This window comes from Nestor notabilis, unplaced genomic scaffold (assembly GCF_000696875.1).
Source record: "Nestor notabilis isolate BGI_N333 unplaced genomic scaffold, ASM69687v1 scaffold6081, whole genome shotgun sequence".
NCBI classification, from domain to species: Eukaryota; Metazoa; Chordata; class Aves; order Psittaciformes; family Psittacidae; genus Nestor; species Nestor notabilis.
This window is the reverse complement of record NW_009915031.1, coordinates 61950-79380: the sequence shown is the minus strand read 5'-3', so window position 1 is coordinate 79380 and position 17431 is coordinate 61950. Positions and strand designations below refer to the sequence as shown.

General features: G+C 41.8%; 1 protein-coding gene across 1 annotated transcript in view; it reads left to right on the top strand.

The window, feature by feature from the left end:
* The window catches only part of MEGF11 (multiple EGF-like-domains 11), a 203527-nt gene that overhangs the window by 144914 nt on the left and 41182 nt on the right, over positions 1 to 17431 (top strand). Inside the window, exons 11-13 of the mRNA XM_010023922.1 lie at positions 2064 to 2184; positions 4272 to 4435; positions 4837 to 4939. Of these exons, the coding sequence (XP_010022224.1) occupies positions 2064 to 2184; positions 4272 to 4435; positions 4837 to 4939 (388 nt within the window). The remainder of the gene's footprint in view (positions 1 to 2063; positions 2185 to 4271; positions 4436 to 4836; positions 4940 to 17431) is intronic.

Here is a 17431-nt window from a genome sequence, read left to right as displayed (position 1 = left end):
CCGCAGGAACTAGAGATCCACCTTCTGCTTCAACCCATGACCCAGATGCTGTTTTAGTTAGTCTCAGAATCATAGAATCACAAAATTGTTTGTGTTGGAAGGGACCTTCAAGATCATTTAGTTCCAACCTCCTACCTCAGGCAGGGACACCTTGCTCAAAGCTCTGTCCAACCTGTTTTTTCCTCTCTTAACCTGCAGTTTTCCAGAGCTCCTCTGGTCTCTAAAATGTCTATCTTCAAGACACATTTTCTAATTCCCAAGAGGATGTTTTAGCTCCACATCACTCTGTTCTGCTTTCCTTTTCAAAGGAATTTTCTTTCACTTCCAGATCACAAGTTCAAATCCAGATAAGGTCAGTTGTCATAGAAATTATTACCAGTACCAGCAGTTCTGTGTTGTACATGAAATGAGTTGGGAGTTTCATTCACACAAGATGTGGCTTTCTAAGTGGCACTAATTGGCTGTCTAATTGTCACACACAGGAGAAAGGCAGAGGATTGATTAGGCGTGGAGACTGAATGCCCCTCTGCCATCCCGCTCGGCTCTGGGTTCCCAGAGCTCATTCTGTAGGCATGCTGGCAGGGTAATGAGGGGCAGCCTGCTTTGGATTTTCTGGCTGTCAAGACAGCATCTTTTACTGCCAGGCCTTTTCAGGGGAACTTGTTTTACTCCACCAAGGTCAAAGACAGCATCTTCTGCAAACACTGCTTCCACTCAAAAGTCGGAGACTTGTAGGATTTACTTCCGAGCAACACAGATTTTATCCGTTTCTTTTACTTTCCCCTAAACCAAAGGGTTTAGTATAGAATAGGCTGAGTCATCCTGGTGCTATGCAGAACTGCTACAGCAAGCATATGGGGTTTATGGTGCTCAGGAATCTGTTCGTATTTCCTTTTACTGTCTCAGTGTCTGAGGCTGTGATATACAGGCTCCTGGAGGTACTTGCCATGGCATAGGGAGGCTGACACTGTGTGCATTTATCTCCTGACAAATGGATCCTCCTATCAAACACTGGAGCCTCTCACCTCCAAAAATATATTTTGCCCAGTATCTTTTCCCCTGAGCTATGGTATAGGTCACACCGTACAATGTAGTTACTCTTTAACTTTGGTGTAGGAGCTTTCTCTGACATAGAACTAAATTACTGGAGTTTGACTCACTGAAAAACTAAATTCTGGAGCTAATTTGTGATGGGAAAGTCAGAACTACACATAGAAGAAAAAGAAGCAGAAATACCCTGTATATGCTAACGTATGTAGACTAGGAGACTCAAGAAGTAGGTTTAAAGGAGTTGTGCTCACATTTTAATGTCCTTGTTTCATCAGATGAATGATATTAGCAAGAACTGTCCCTCCTTTCAGCCACACAAGTTAATCAGCGCACGCATTTTACCATAGGCTGCTGTCGAAATAGTCTATGTTTCTGTAACAAGTATTTACCCCCATTTTCACCACACCTGAAGCAGAAGCAGGACAGAGACTGGCTCTGTGTGCCTCCTCTCTCTGACATGCACATCACTCCGTGTTCAGCATTCTTCCTAAAGTCACAATCTCATTCAAATTAATTGAAAACAAATGCAGGTACCAGCCATGCATCAAACAGGTCTAATGCACCTGCCATGTAGTTTTCCTCTCTGCCAGCCTGTGGAAGATGAGGAAGGACGAGATCCTTTAGCTTTTTAACTACCCTATTCTTAGAATATATTTTCCAAGAACTGCAGAGCAATTTTTGCACGGTTTCAGACTGTATATTTTGTGATTAGTGTTTTGTAAGTGATGTTTTGCTTAATGATCTAACATCTGTTCTAGGAGGTTTGTTTTTGTAACTTCCCCACCTCCTGCTGAATAAACACCAGAAACTTGTCCCTTTCCTCCAAGTCAATCAAAGCACTAATTGCATCATAATCATGGGAAGCAGCGGTGACTGCTCAAGTGCTGAAGATTCAGCAATCAACTCATAACACTCTGTTCACTGTTTCGAAAGAGAAAGCCTCCCTGTGCAGAGATGGGAATTTCCTGCAATTCTGATCCCTTTAGCTGACTCCAGTGTTTTTTGGTTTGCAGGGAGATGACTGCACCACTACCTGCATGGCAGGAACCTATGGAGCCAACTGCTCATCAGTTTGTAATTGCAAAAATGACGGTGCGTGTTCCCCTGTGGATGGTCTGTGCTATTGCAAAGAAGGTAAACAAAATTCAGATTTAACAATTGTCTGCAATTTGGCACCAGTGCCTCTCCCCTTTTCAAGTGGCACAGCTGTGCAGTCAGTAACACCACTATTTTATTGTGCCTGTTGGTAATTCAACAGTCTGCCCAAGTATCAAAACCCAACAGAGGCTTGACTGGATATTCTGTCTCTGCCCTGAACAGGGGCTAGAATTCCCTGCTCTGGTGCAAGAACAGGTCACAGAACTAAGTGTGCTGACAGAGCCATGGCTCCTCTCCAGAGGAAATGCAAAGTAATCCCCAGGCTACTGGGGTTTTTCTCTATCACTTTTCATCCCCTTTTCTCCAGGCCTCAAAAGCCCCTGTTGTCCCCTCCATACTCAGAGTGACACAACTGGGCCAGGGAGCAGAGGCTCTGTGTAGTCTTTAGCCCATTGCACTGGGCTGTGCCCAGCCATCACTATCCTCACCACGCCTGACCCTGGCCCGCAGATTGCCTGCCTCCACCTTGGACTGCTCTCATTCACACAATCTGTCCTGGTGATCTGGACTCCAGCTGATCCCAGCTGCCAACACTACACTTGGGTACTGTGGAGTGGGCTCTGGCTATCTGCCCTTGCTGCCATCCTCAGCTCCCTTTCCTCCCTGTATCGTGACACAGTGAAACCCCAGCCATACAACCACGGACTGGTTTGTGTTGGAAGGGACCTTAAAGCTCATCCAGCTCCAACCCCTGCCATGGGCAGGGACACCTTCCACTAGAGCAGGTTGCTCCAAGCCCCTGTGTCCAACCTGGCCTTGAACACTGCCAGGGATGGGGCAGCCACAGCTTCTCTGGGCACCCTGTGCCAGTGCCTCAGCACCCTCACAGGGAAGAGCTTCCTAATATCTAATCTAAATGTTCAGGTATCTTCTGTCTCCTGAGCTGACACGGGGTTGCAGGATGGGGCTGTCTTTTATCTAGGGAACCAAGAAGTCTTGCCTGCTCCAGACTATCTCTGCAAGACTGACATCTTCTCTTCCCACACATGTCCAGAATTCCCTTATTTGCTTGGTAGTGAGCATAAGTCATGTATTCAGCAATCACTTAAGAACTCTTGTACTGCTCCATAGCACAGTGTCTCTTCTGCTCCCTGTGTAGCAGCACCCTCCCCCAGAATCCCAACATGAGCTATGCCTGTGTGGCATATATAATCCCTAAAACAAAAGTGAGGCAAATAACGATAAAATCTGGCATTTCAAACATGAATTAATGGATCACTGTAGAACCCCATTTAATGAGGGTGTATAAACCATGAGTTACTGCTCAACTCCATTACATACAGCTGCAGTGTAATGAAAGCCATTGTGTGGCTGGTAGTTAAGATTTGAGCCTTAATGGTTAGAAATGATGGCCTTGATCTTTTTTTAGGTGTAATAGCTTCTTTGTATTAAACATCATTCTCAAAAAAAATATGAGGTAAGAAACAGGCAGCATCAAATGGCAAGTTTCCTGCATTTTCACTGATCAGCAGGTCTCCACCCTGCCAGACAGTACTGCTCTATCTTGTGCTGCCTGAGCAGGTCCCAGAAAGGCATCAGATACCTGAATCTGGGAAGCATCCAACACAGTGATACCTGTATTGCCCTCCTGTATGAATAGATGCTAGTAGATGAAGTTGAGAAGTCATAAATAAAGGACCAGTCTTTGACCCCAAAATGGTCTTAATTTATCATAGAAACACAGAATCCCAAAGTGGTTTGTGTTGGAAGGGACCTTAAAGCTCATCCAGTTCCAACCCCTGCCCCAGGCAGGGACACCTTCCACTAGAGCAGGTTGCTCCAAGCCCCTGTGTCCTACCTGGCCTTGAACACTGCCAGGGATGGGGCAGCCACAGCTTCTCTGGGCACCCTGTGCCAGCGCCTCAGCACCCTCATAGGGAAGAATTTCATCCTAAAGTCTAAACTAAATCTCCCCTCTGTCAGTTTAAAGACATTTCCCCCACTTACTTCAAGATCAGGAGGACACAGGTCCTAGAATCAAAGACCTGCACTTTTCAAACTGCTGTCTCTACCTTGCTCTTTTCATGAAAACATCCCAAATATTCTCTCATATGTTCCCTTAGGCTGGCAAGGAGTGGATTGCTCTATTCCATGTTCAAGTGGAAGCTGGGGTCTTAACTGTAACCAGACATGTTCCTGCACTAACGGAGCAGCCTGCAGACCAGCTGATGGCTTTTGTCTCTGCTCACCTGGATGGCAAGGGGAGTACTGTGACCAGCCGTGTCCTGTAAGTACAATTGGGGTGTCTTGCACCCCCATTAAAACCACAGTCCATGTATCTTTTCTAAAAGTATAGTAGATCAATGTCTCTTTTTGCCTATGGATATCTGAAGGAAATTATGTGTAAATAACAGATTGGCATTCTGGCAGTCAAGTATATGTGTTCTATTTTGCATTATATTGTATCAGAGCTATTGCTCTGTTATCTGCATTTGCTTGAACATCATTTTTTAAAGTGATTCCTCATTTGGTTCTCTATAGAAATGTTACACACTGAGTTGTTTTTATCCTCCCTGTATGTTAATTTAAAAAATGCAACTCAGCATTGAGGGACATGATGGATGATTTTGCACATTTTAGAACAAAAAACTGATTACTGAGAGACTTTTTTATTTATATTTTTGGAAGGATGGAACATATGGTCTTAATTGCAGTGAACGTTGTGACTGTAGCCATGCAGATGGGTGTGATCCTGTCACCGGTTACTGCTGCTGTCTTGCAGGCTGGACAGGTAAAATTAGCCATTACCTTTGTGAACCTTGGGGGTTTTGTTATTTGGTGGGGGCTTGGGGGTTGTTTTGCTTGGCTTATTGCATCAGTTATAGCACTGGACTTGTGACTGCAAACCTTTAAATAACAGATGGAGACAAGATCAGCTGAACCTAACCATATTTAAATCACTGTGATGGTGACAATAACTGGCATCATTAAATTTGTATTCAGATTAGTTGAAGATGGCTCCAAAACTGGAACCAGATGTTAGCCTTCTGTAAAGAGAATCCTCAGGAGGGCTGCAGATCATCTGGAAGTCCTGCAGAGCTTTTCTCCTTGAATAGCCCTTTCCATGGGGGTGTGGTTGTGGTTTGGTTAATCCTGGGACCGTCATACCTGGGATGCAGAGGTGTTTTCTGAATGCTGACAGTCATCACAGCTGCTCCATCAGAAAAAACTCAGATTCTTTACAAGAAGTCTTTATGCTTTTGCTGTTTGCCCTTCTTGTCACACAGAAGGGTGGTTATGGAGAGCAGGTCAATGCTGGTATGACAGAGTTCTTGTGATTACGCAGACGCAGGGAAGAATATTCCGAGAAGTCAGCGAGTCCAGGCTGGAGGTCTCAGTACAATCAGACCTGCACTTGACTCCACACTGACATGTCTCTTTGCCAGCTTTCGACAGCTAACAGAACAGCAGCAGGGGCAAGTTATTGACCCAACTGGTATTTCACACTTAGCTGCCTAAAATACTAGTTAATCTCCCTCAGTTTTCTGTAGAGGCCCTAGAGGGAAATAAACTTAGATTCTTGCCCATAACTGCAGAACCACCAGTAGCACTGGCAATCAAAATGCATTTATATTAACAGCAATTCATTTGGAAAATTTAATTGTTTTCCCAACAAGTTGGAAGACTATACGGAGCAAGACAGGTAGATCCGGCAGCCATTTGGGATACTGTCAGCTTACCCCTTCATTTACACCTTAAATAGTGCATGTCTTCCATTTCTGATGGAGAGAACATCGCCGCAGCAGCTCAGCTCCTAGAAGCATGAAGTGAAATTAAACCTAGAATCTACAGGGGAAAAAACCTTTGAAGAATTAAATAAAATGCAAAACCAGGAAGTTCTACACTGCTTACAACAAAGCTACAGTTCAGGGATAGTGAGCAGGCATCCCTGAAAAGAGCATTCTTCCCCCAAGAAAATCCACTTTATAAGCTCACTAGTATCCTCTCCTCTAGCTTGCATTCTTTATTCACTGGGCTGCATTCATCTTTCTTTGAGCCTCTTCACCATCAATATATCCATCTATCAGGCTTTAAAACTCTACTTGAGGATCGTCAGAGAAACAGTTGGTAGGCTTTCCTGTAGCCACTGTGAGTTTCTTCAAGGGAGAAATGGTCTTTAAAAGTACAGTAAATTAAAGAGATATATTTATACACACTTCCTCTAAAAGTTTATTGCACATCTTTCTGGATGTAACATTCCAGAGGAAACTTCAGGAAATGCACTTTGCAGGCAATGAAGTCTAAAGGTTTGGCTTCTTCTCAAAGGTATTTGCAGTAAATACTTTATACTTACTCCCATCCACATCTGTAAATGTACATCAAATGCAGATAAAAGTACAAGTTACTCCAAGTAAAGGTAAGAATAATGTTTGTGGTGTCCTTCTTTAATTTCTGTATTAGGCAAAATTTTATCTGTAGTTGTTGTGAACTGGGCCAAGATGTTTATTTCAGTGCATTTTATACATATGACATGATAAATAATTCAGGCTTAATTTTTTTGCTTTCTGAATTTGGTACTAACTAGGCATGGCCTGAAAAAGATCAGAAAAGTTCAGGATTATGGAACATCTGACGCTTTTCCTGCCCACTCATGCCAGACAGAGAATTCACGTGGCTTTCTGATCCTAATAGCCACAAAACTTCATCTGAAACAGCATATTCTGTATGTTCATCCCACATGTGGGATGTCTTCTTGATGTCAGTGTTTTATGTAAAGATCAAGGAGAAGATTGAACCCATTTTCTTTAAAGTGGTTGTTGAGATGTTACTGATATAAACCTTCAAAGACTGATAGATGGTGGGAGCATGGAGGAAGAGTGGGAAAAGAAGGAAAAAAAGGCATGTAAAAAATAGCATACAATGTAAGTTAATAGCAGCCTACCATCCTTTTACTGTGTTGTGACTGCCACCCATCAAGACTATTATTCAGGACAATGCCCTTCCATGTGTACCAGCTGGGGGAAAGTAATTTCCAGGAGCTGAGTGTACCTGGCAGATGGGAAGATGATGAAGAGATTCCCATATATCAACCAGGAGATCACAGAGCTGTGCAAACCAGCTGTATGCATAAATGAGCACAGTGGAAACAAGCTGCTTGGAGACATGCATATACAGGTTCCATTCAATTCAGCGGGGAATTGCACGTGGAAAAATTACCCAGCTACGTAGTTAGGCACATTGTATTACAAATGGCTTTGTAGATAGCAAGGCAAGTATAGCATTTGTACAGAAAAGACCAAAACCGCATTGGCAAAAGGCTCTCATGCGATACAGGCAAAGCGCAACTTGTTCAGATGTGGGACAAAATCAGATCTGTGACCTGCTGACTCAATGCAGAGCTGAATTTTCCTCCATGGGAAGCAGATGTCAGCTGCAATAACAACGAGGGCTCAGCCATGCACTGAATGGAGTTCTCCAGCTTGCACCAGTACTGCATACACGTAACTTCGTGTGCGTATATATAAATATACAGAGAGAAATATAGATATAACCCTTAAAATCAAAAGAAGACATGTTCATATCTATTGCTAGGTTAATAAGCAAAAATGTAGCTTGCAGCAGGATCAACTCTTGACTGATTAGACTTGTCTAAAGATTAATAAGGGTCTCTTACTCCACTTCTGCCATGCATTTTAGACATGTATGGCTTCTGTGCTTGCAGCTCTGTGTGTGTTTGTGTGCGCACATACCTTTAAGCTCCCAACATACTTGTCATTTGTGGAAGATGTGTTAATTTTTTGTGCATTCAGGTTAAAATGAAACTGCTTGAAAATGGAGTGCTTTAATGCTAATTGCATTTGGTTAAGTAGGGATCTTGCACATGCTGAATCCGCAGAGAGAATGGAAGCACAGAAAAGCTGTGTGGTGGAGCATTTCCTGAAAGTCCTTTGCAAGCAAATAGGTCCTAGAGAAGCAGGTATCAGTCTCAGCTGGCCCTGATGCAGCCTCCTCTCCTGGGTGCTCAGTGACAGGGAGAAGGTCATCAGTGTTTTCAATTAGGTTCCTCTTTCTTAACAAATAAACTGAAACAGGATGGAAAAGGACCATCTGCCCTGGTAGCCTTGCTGGGTGGGTCAGAAACTAGGGAGAACATGGGGAAGCAACGTTCCTCTGTTAGATGTAATGCTGTGTGGCTCTGGAAATTGCAGCTCCAGCTAAGCCATATGGGTTTTGCCAACTGAACTGCAAACCCTATCAGCTTGATCCTCTTTCCTCAAGGTGGCTGATGGAGCATGTTTCCTCACTGACACCAACTAGTTATTACTACATAGCCTTCAGCTGGTTCTACCAATAATTGAATTGGTCATAGCTGCTGGCCTGTCCTCTAATTCTGGGAGGTGCCCCCTTTGTGTTTGACCTGAGCCAGGTCAGCAGGACTCTCTGGGAAGCCAGACACAGCCATTGCTCATCCTGTCTCTAAGACCTGAGCATGTCCGCCTTGTGCAGTTGGACAGCAGATTACAGATAGGAAAGCCACAGGCCTGGCTGATATTCACAGCAAGCTCATTTCCTCCTTGTAACAAATCAATGTGCTTCAAGTTAATTGTGGCAGTGTGTGTTTTGTTAACCTTTCAGATATTACAGTGGGATTAAATAGGAAGTGATCTGCAGGGGGATATATTCCATTCCTGTAAATGTTAAGGTCAGTTAAAATCCTGTTTATCTGAATGCCTTTAATCTGAAATGCTGTCTTATCTGAATCTTGGTTCTGTCTGTCTCTTTTTGTATCGTGCTCTGTTTTTTATGGAACACTGCAGTCATGATTTTATCTCAATTACCCACTGAACTCCTTTACTCAGAGGCTTTTCTGAATAGCCAAAGCTGAACTTTATTCAGAAGATTTTAACATCCCATAAACATATGTGGGGAAAATAGGATATTACAGTAGACATAAGATGGAAAATACAAGAGGGTACATCCCATAGTTAATTATAAAAGAACCCCTCATAGATTTTCCTTACTTAATCAGGATGGCACATACAGGTATGAAAATGATATATGCTGGTAAGGAAGAAGCACCTCATTATTGTCGTGATGGTGGTGGTGGTGTTTTTCACCTTTGGGCTTCATTCACGTCTCATAAGAGCAGCTTCCCTCTTTGCTGTTATATACAGAAATCAAAACACACATTTCACTGTTCTTTCCAACCTCAATGACTTTACTACATTGCCAGCAACATAAACCCTGGTTGTCTCTTATCATGTCCAGGAATACTGTACAGTAGTTCATGGGAGCTTCGAGTTGTCGGAATTTCCACATGTGATCGTATAAGGGAGTTAATGGGGCTGGGAAACGTTGACTGGTCACAGATAAGGTGAGCTCTGAGGAATGAGACTTCATGTTTGTGAGAATTTGCAGGCTGCAAGCGACATCTGCACTGTCACTCAAACCCAGAAACAGGTTTCTTCCCTCCCGTGGGCACATTAATTCAGTCGAGCTGATAAGGCTGTTACTCAAGGGAAGGGCTTTTTGAATTTTAAAGAAACACTGACCACTGCCAGGGAGCTCTAAGGTATTTTTAACTTCACTTTTCCTGAGTTCTTTGCAAGAAGGTGGTATATCTTTGAAGAAGAAAAAAACTTTCCATCTGTCTTTCCATAAAATGGGTTTGCTTGTGTTAATATGACTTTTCTTATGTTGCAGCACTATCTGCTTTATAATCTGAGGGCCAGCTCCCATCCTCAGTTGTGCTAGGCTGAAGCCAAGATAATTCTATTGTCATTAATAGAGGAACTCCAAGAGCACACTGATATAATTGGTAGCTGACTTTTCCGTGTATCTTTAAAACCAGAAAGATCTAGGACTTGTTTTATGCACCTACAGGTTTTTTGCTGGAGAGACCCACAGTGGTTTCAAATTCACTATGTCGTGGGTTGGCTTTTTATTTTTTTCCACATCAGACTGTTTCATACTCTCTTGGTTTGGAATACGCAGCCTAAAATATTCTAATGGAGTAATAGTAAGTCCCTAGTAAACATGTGTTTTGTAGATGTCTAATCCCATTATCTAAACCATGTTTTTGCGGTGATCACTTTTGGCAGTCTTATCCCAGATTTTTACATTCATATTCTATTTCTGTGATTGTTCTGTATCCTTCAATTAGCTTTAAACAGACAGAAAATTTTTAGTCAGTCTAAAATGGTTCATTTTAGCCTCTCTTCTGGCCTCTGCCTTTCAAGTGTGAGGATCGTTTCCATATGAAAAGGTGTGCTTATTCTCTGGATTCGACAAGTGCCCTTTAGTCAATGAATGTAACATAAGCTTATTAGAAATTAGCTTTAATTTTTCATTGACTTAATTTCAAGCGAGTTGATAAGATTTTAATGTCAGGCAGTGCTTAAAAATTCTCTCTTCGACAGGAACCTTTAAGTATAGTTCATGCTGATATAGGGCTAATTTTCAAAAATATGAATTATGAAGTTATATCAAAGACTCCATTGATGTCCTGACATTAATTATGTCTGTGCATTCCTTGGCAGATATCGGGGGGGCTTCAGATTCTCATCCGAGTGAGGTTCAGTTGTGTTTGTCCTGTGCCAGCTTTAGAGTGTATTTCACCTTCTGTGAAATCGGTTGGATTTTTGCCACTCATTCAGTGGGTGTTGGATCAGGCCCTTGGACTATAATTAGAATCTGCAGTAAGCCTACTGCTCAACTTAAGCGTGCATGCAAATGATTGCAGTATTAATCTTATAAACACAGAAGAGATACAAATTCATTCATCTTTGTATTTATTTTCACTTACTAAAGGACAGCTTTTAAATTCATGTGAAAAGATTAAAGAGCTTGGATGGCATCCTGGATAATGCTAACTTAATGGGTTCTAAAAAAATGAAACCTGATGCTAGAGTTATGCAAGCATTTTCCTTTTTAACATGGAGGCATTCTATATATAAGCTAGGCTGTGTGTACAATGCCTTCACCTACAAATAAATGTGGGCGAGAAGTGGGGAAAAATGATTTGTGAACATTTCAGCAGACTAAATACTGGATGCTGGCGTGCTGTGTGTGAAAGAAGCAAAAGAAAAGATCATTCAATAAGCAGCCAGCAAGCTACAGCATTGTATTTATATGTTATTGGTGAAAGTGTTTGCAGAGACAAATGTAAACATCTTCCTTCCTGCTCAACACAAAGGAGAAGAGGTTGAATTTCAGTCAGTGATATTAAAGGCAATAGGTTTGCACACGTTCAGGTGTACAACAGCTCTTGCTAACAAGTGTTTGTAGCTCATGGCTTAGCTTGGGGGCCTGAATGTTTAAAAGTCAGGAAAGCAGTATGTTTTTATTCCCACTTACATGTTCCTCCCTCCTGTTTACCTGCTGAAGGTCTTGGATCTTCCCAGCACTCTCTTCCTTCCTGCCCCAACATCATGTCCAGACTTTGAAAAGTAGTAGGAATGAAGTGTCCTAAAGGTGAAGCAGGACTGGACAAGTCTTGACTCCTTTTAGTACTGTTTGCTTCACGATCTGCCCTTTCTGCTACTGGCAACTTTTCTTCCTGCAATAGTGCACCCTGGAGAATATCCTGTAGCAAAGGGAACAAGATAATCCTTAATTTCCACAAATATTTTGACTTATTCCATTTCTTGTGAGGTAGGTCTCTTGCCTCAAAAGCTTTTATTGCATAAATTCCCTGAGTTGCATGATTCATATCTGGAGTTTTCTCTAGATAATTAAAAAAAGGGGTACGATTAGTGCTCCACAGAGGTGCATTAGGCTGTAAGTATATTACTTTCAGAAAAATACTTACATTAATGGGTGCATAAATCGCCCATGCAATGATGAGAGAAGAGTCAATTTAGAATTTTTCACTGGCTGCAGGGAAAGGCTTATTCTTCATTATTTAGGATCAGATCATGGAGCTTTCATTTAGACTGATGGGTTGTTACACCCAGGGGTTGCCCCCTCTGAAGGCCACCGGTGAACAACTCTCAGCAAGGTAAGGGCTCCACTGCACCAATTTGGCAAAAAAGCAGTTAGAAAAGCCTTTTAACACCACAAAAGTTCATAGATAATGCAAATGTGGCTGGTGTTATCTCTGTTGAATAGTTTCACTATATAAAAACAAAAATAGCTAATTTGCAGACTGGATGAGCAGCCATCAGTTCTTAATGTTTCTATTTAATTTTATGAGAGATCCCTTTATGTTTTTCTTTTATCTGCTGCCCTTCCCAAGCAGATTTTCTTGTTCTTCAGCATCCTTAAATGCTGAGCTGTCACGGATTGTGCTGTGGTGCTTCTGACTGGATCTGAGACAGATACTTCAGAGTTTGCCTCAGGTAGGAATAACTATGAAGATGCAAAAAGCGATAGAAGAGCATCAAGTATTCTTTATGAACTCTTGTTTGTCTGCTGTCGTAACAACTCTGAACAGCTGATCCAGAGGTAACTGGACAGTTCTTTCTTATGTTCATATTGAATTTTCTTTTACTCTTTATAGACTGAAGCAGCAAAATAATCCCTAAGGAAAGCATACTGATCCAATCTCAAACACCAAGCTGATTTACATAGAATTTATAGGGAAAACTGAAGTATAACAGCAATAAGAGTACTGGGGAAAGAGAAGAGAGTAAGGGTAAAGAAAATATGGACATATGGCTCTAGAAATCTAGAGATCACATTCAGTGATACATTCCCATACCTAATTTCAGTACCATTAAGTGCTTGCTGGCCCACTTTCTACAATTACTTATCTAAAATAGCCTTGCAGCTCTAATCATTAAGCTATTTTGTGCTATTGAAGCAGCACTGCTACTCTGGTGGCTTTGCTGCTATGCGCCGTGTCAACAGGTAGACAAACCACCATTGGGGCTTAGTAGTGCCAGAGCCAAAAGCTCCCAGACATTCCAGATCAAAGCCAGGCATGACTCACCAAACTCCAGGCCTCCCCTGGATTGGTGCATAAAATCCAGTGCCTATTTATGCATAAAAAGCTTTTTTTTTCTCCAAAGCTATTCAAATGTCAGAAATAAGAGATTATTATGACTTCATGTCATGTTGAAAGACAGGTGGAAGAGAGCACAATGTTTGTGTTAGATTCAAATGTCTGCCAGAATCATTCCTGTCATTGCTAATTGATGTTGCATCTGTCTTTAGATTGTGTCTATTGAAAAAAAAAAAAGAGCTGAAGATCTTATTCAGGGAAATAATTACAGTTGTACACTGGGAGATGTAAAATTAAAGTACACGGAGGGGAAGGGAGCCACATCCTATAATTTATCAAATTCCTACATCCCTGAAATATAATTAGATGCTGGGCAGCGTGCAGGCCCTGCTGCAGAGGCTACTGTCAAGGGGATAGCAGTGGTCAAAAATAGGCCACTGGCTTTCATTTATTCCATCCATTTTTGTTCTTCTGTTGTGGCTGGAGTATTAGTTTCCAGCTGTCTGGAGACAAGGCAGAGAAACAATGGCAGGCTTTATTAAGATCTAGAGACGTAATCCCCAAGCACAGTGCAATTGCACAAGTAAGCCGGAGAGGGGGAAAAGGGAATTCTGCTTATGTCTGGCTTTCAGGAATTTCACCCTCCAAAGTCCTTCAGCGTGGTGCAGTTACAGGCAGTGCTAAATCTGCATTACTTTGACAAACTTGCGTTGAAGCCATTGAAGGTTATTAATGGACACAGTGTATGAAGTAGCTCTTCATTAGAGACCTCGCATCCCAGTTGTACAGCTTGGGTTTTGGTTTTTTCCTCTTTTCTGTTTTTTTGCTCCCTTTCATGATGGCTGTGTGGATGGTAGCTGAACCCTTCACAGCTCCATGTAAATTCTAATACAAAGAACTGACTTCATCTGGTAAAAATTTACACTGTTCTGTAGAGTCAGACACCAGCTTATATCACATTGAGTGACCAGGCACACCCCTCTAGACCCTGTGCAGCAGAACTAGACTACAATATATGATATATATTACTACCATAAAGCACACATGGCTTAAGGAGACTCCGTCAGCCAGTGCTCTTGACAGACATGCTTCCTTCTCTACCTCTATCTCTGCTGCTTTCCTGTATTGAGGTACAATCTTCAGCTTTCCATTGGAAGATACCTGCGTAACCTGATTGCTTCACCCTCAGGAAGCCTGGGCTTGAGATACTCTGGGTATTCCTGATGTCCCAGACAGCAGCTGTTTTGCCACTTGATAGTAAACTGCCCTGGAAGGGCCCTTAAGGAGGAAGAGGTTGGAACAGCTCTCCCATGTAGCTGTCCCTTAAAGGGGTCATGACTGTTCTGGTGGGTTCAGTTCATTCCAGACTGGGTTTTTCACAATACACACAACAGCAATTGAGGCACTTCCTGCTGCTTTTCCTACCCAATGGAAGATGGTATGGGGAGTGGGAAGTGAAGCTACTCCGGGGTCTGTCCACTGAATTCCATGTACAGGGCAGTCCAAAGGACAGCAGTGGAAATCCTGCTGGAGAGCAGACAGCGTCTGCAGCAATCCAGCACCCTGAGTCCATGCTGGGATGTGGAGGTTTTGTGGCTGCCATCTCACAGGCTGAGTTAAAATCCGCAGCAGTCTCAGCTCTTACCTTGACTGTGGTTTACAGCATGAGAGTGCAAATGTCCTTTGCCCACATACTATTGGGTAACTACAAATTTATGTAAGTCATGTGAATTTCATTTACAATTCACTCCCAGAACATTGTTTAAGGTCTTGAAAGTGTAATTTTATACTAGTATCTGCAATTGTGAACTACAGCCTGAGGCAGTAAGATAATTTCCTGGTATCTAGGCAATAGAGTTTATGTATAGAACTGCTTCCTGCAGCTTCAAGGACTTCTGGTAGTTGTCTTTCTGATTCTATAACGTGCTTGTGAAACAAGGATTTTGTTCATAAGTCAGAAATCTGTGGTCGTGACATGAGATAAGAGAGATGTGTCAGCTTCAGCATTTATTTGTATTTCTGGCAATGGGAAACTAATTGTTTACCAGAAATGTTCATCAGCAAGTTCCTTAAGTAAATATCAAAATTTTCCGTTATGCCACTTGCTGCCTCACTGACTCCAGCTCTGAAGGAGCTGGGAGGGATGGACTCCCCCTGCATATGCTTCAAGTCAGGGGATTGTAAAATTAAGGTGCTTTTTTTTTACCACAATTCCCTAAGAGATGCATGTCCAGATGCAATTTTAATTTCTCATTTATATTTGCTATTCAGTGTGTGTAGGAGCCTCCAAAAATGAAGTCTTCCACGAGAATTAACTTAGAGTAATATAAAGTAATAAAAATTGATTGCGGCATCTTCTTGGTTGTCTTCTGAAAACGTACAAATAAATAACTGCTATAATGGGTATCAGTGTCTTCTGGAAGGCTTCCTCTTCCCCCCTCTTTCCATTTCCTTACAACAATCGGCTTCACAATGACTCATTGCCTTCGTTAGGAGCGGGAAGACATCCCTCATTATTCATTACTAAAGGAAGGACTTTGCTGCTGCACGGAACAGCCATGGCATTCTAATTCAGCTACCTTTCAAGAGAAAGGAGCCAATGTCATTCTTCCCCAAACTTTGCCAGAAGAGACAAGAAATAATGCTGTTTAATTGTCTCCATGTATAAATAGCCCATTGACGATGAGAGAATTGTGTTTTTAATGTTGCAGTCAGGAGGAAAAGATACACATTTTTCTACATTTGTGTCTCAATTTCAATTCTGGGAGCTCACGCTGAGACTCTCACAACGATAAATGATCATATATATGGATGTATAAATACCAAATGCATTTATTTATTTACAATTTATTGTTTGACTTTTTAATTACAGAGTGCTGTAGATGTATTACATAAATGTACACACAAAACATCTACTGTGTAAGTAATCCAAGGATATGTTTGATTTCAAAGGGAGTAGGGAAGACTGTGTTAAAATAATTGTTTTTCTTGATTTTATTAACACAGATGTTCCTTGCCTCTTTTTTCATTACTTTTTTTCCATAACTTTTTACTTGGATATCAAAGGATTGAGCTTGTATTATGTTTTTACTGCATTTTAATGTGGTTTTTATTAAGCTCTACTGCATGGACCATGCCTCTTTATAAATAAAGCTAGGATCATGTATTACTAGAAACCCCATTTCAAACTGTACTTTTGCCAGACTTGGTTAAGATTTTCTAGGAAGGGACATTATAATTGTGTGATTAATCTTCAGAAAAGGGAAATATGGCTCTGCAGTATTTCTTACTGTATTAACTTCAGAGATTTATAAAACCAACTTAAAACTGCACTGTAAGTGTGTTTATAATGACTTCTAGCTGATTTAATAATCCTCAAAGTTTGGTGACTGTACAGATCACAGCTTCACAAATACAGTCCATTACCTGTAGCATCCAGATGAAGTTATCAGGTGGAGGAAATTACTTGGGATTGTATTTCTCCTTAGCAAGGTGCTAATCCAACCTCTGGCTGAGGCTGGGGCTCTCGGAGCCCTTGTCTGCATTTATCCCATTGTGCAGTGGGGACATGTGCATGGATGATAAAGAACATCTTCATGTTGAAAGTGTGGCTAGGGTGCGTGTAGACCATCAAATCTCCATGCTGCAGTTGTAAGGCACCTGGTGTGGTAATGTTGTTAGGAAGATTTTCAAGCCAGCCTGTGATTCACTTTTTCTGTTGTTATCTGTATCTACAGAGTGCTGCTGCTGCTGCCACTCCCTGCAGCTGGCACTGCTTAAAGTCTCTCCTAGTTCATGATCCTGCAAAGCTTTTTCAATCCAAGGAGCCCTTGATCATGCAAATAGCTCTGCTAATTGCAGGTATTGCTACTGTCTTATCCCAGTGGAGTAAGAGCCTCTTGGACAAATCGTGGTGCGCAGGATCAAATCCTTAGGTTACATCTGTATGTGACAAGCCATGGCACAAGGTTGTTTTTAAAAGTCACCAGTTAAAACCAGTTGAAACAATGCCAGCATCCTCATGTTAAGCTTTCTGGCTGTGTGCTTCTTTCAGTGTTTCCAAGCTTTGCTTTTTGTAATAATGAATATCAAACAACAACTCTGGGAAGCACTTGGAGCTGGATTGGCAGATCTCAGTCTCCATTTAACATGCAAATAATCAGCCTGTGCCCACATATGGCCATTTGCTAGACCAGAACCCCATTCATTAACAGAACTCAGAGAGCTTTGGGTGGATGTGGTGTATGTGCATAACAAACCAGAGCACTTTATGCCAGGAAGTGCACCATACACAACACAGAACTGAATATGTTCAAGAACCCAAATACTGGACATGTT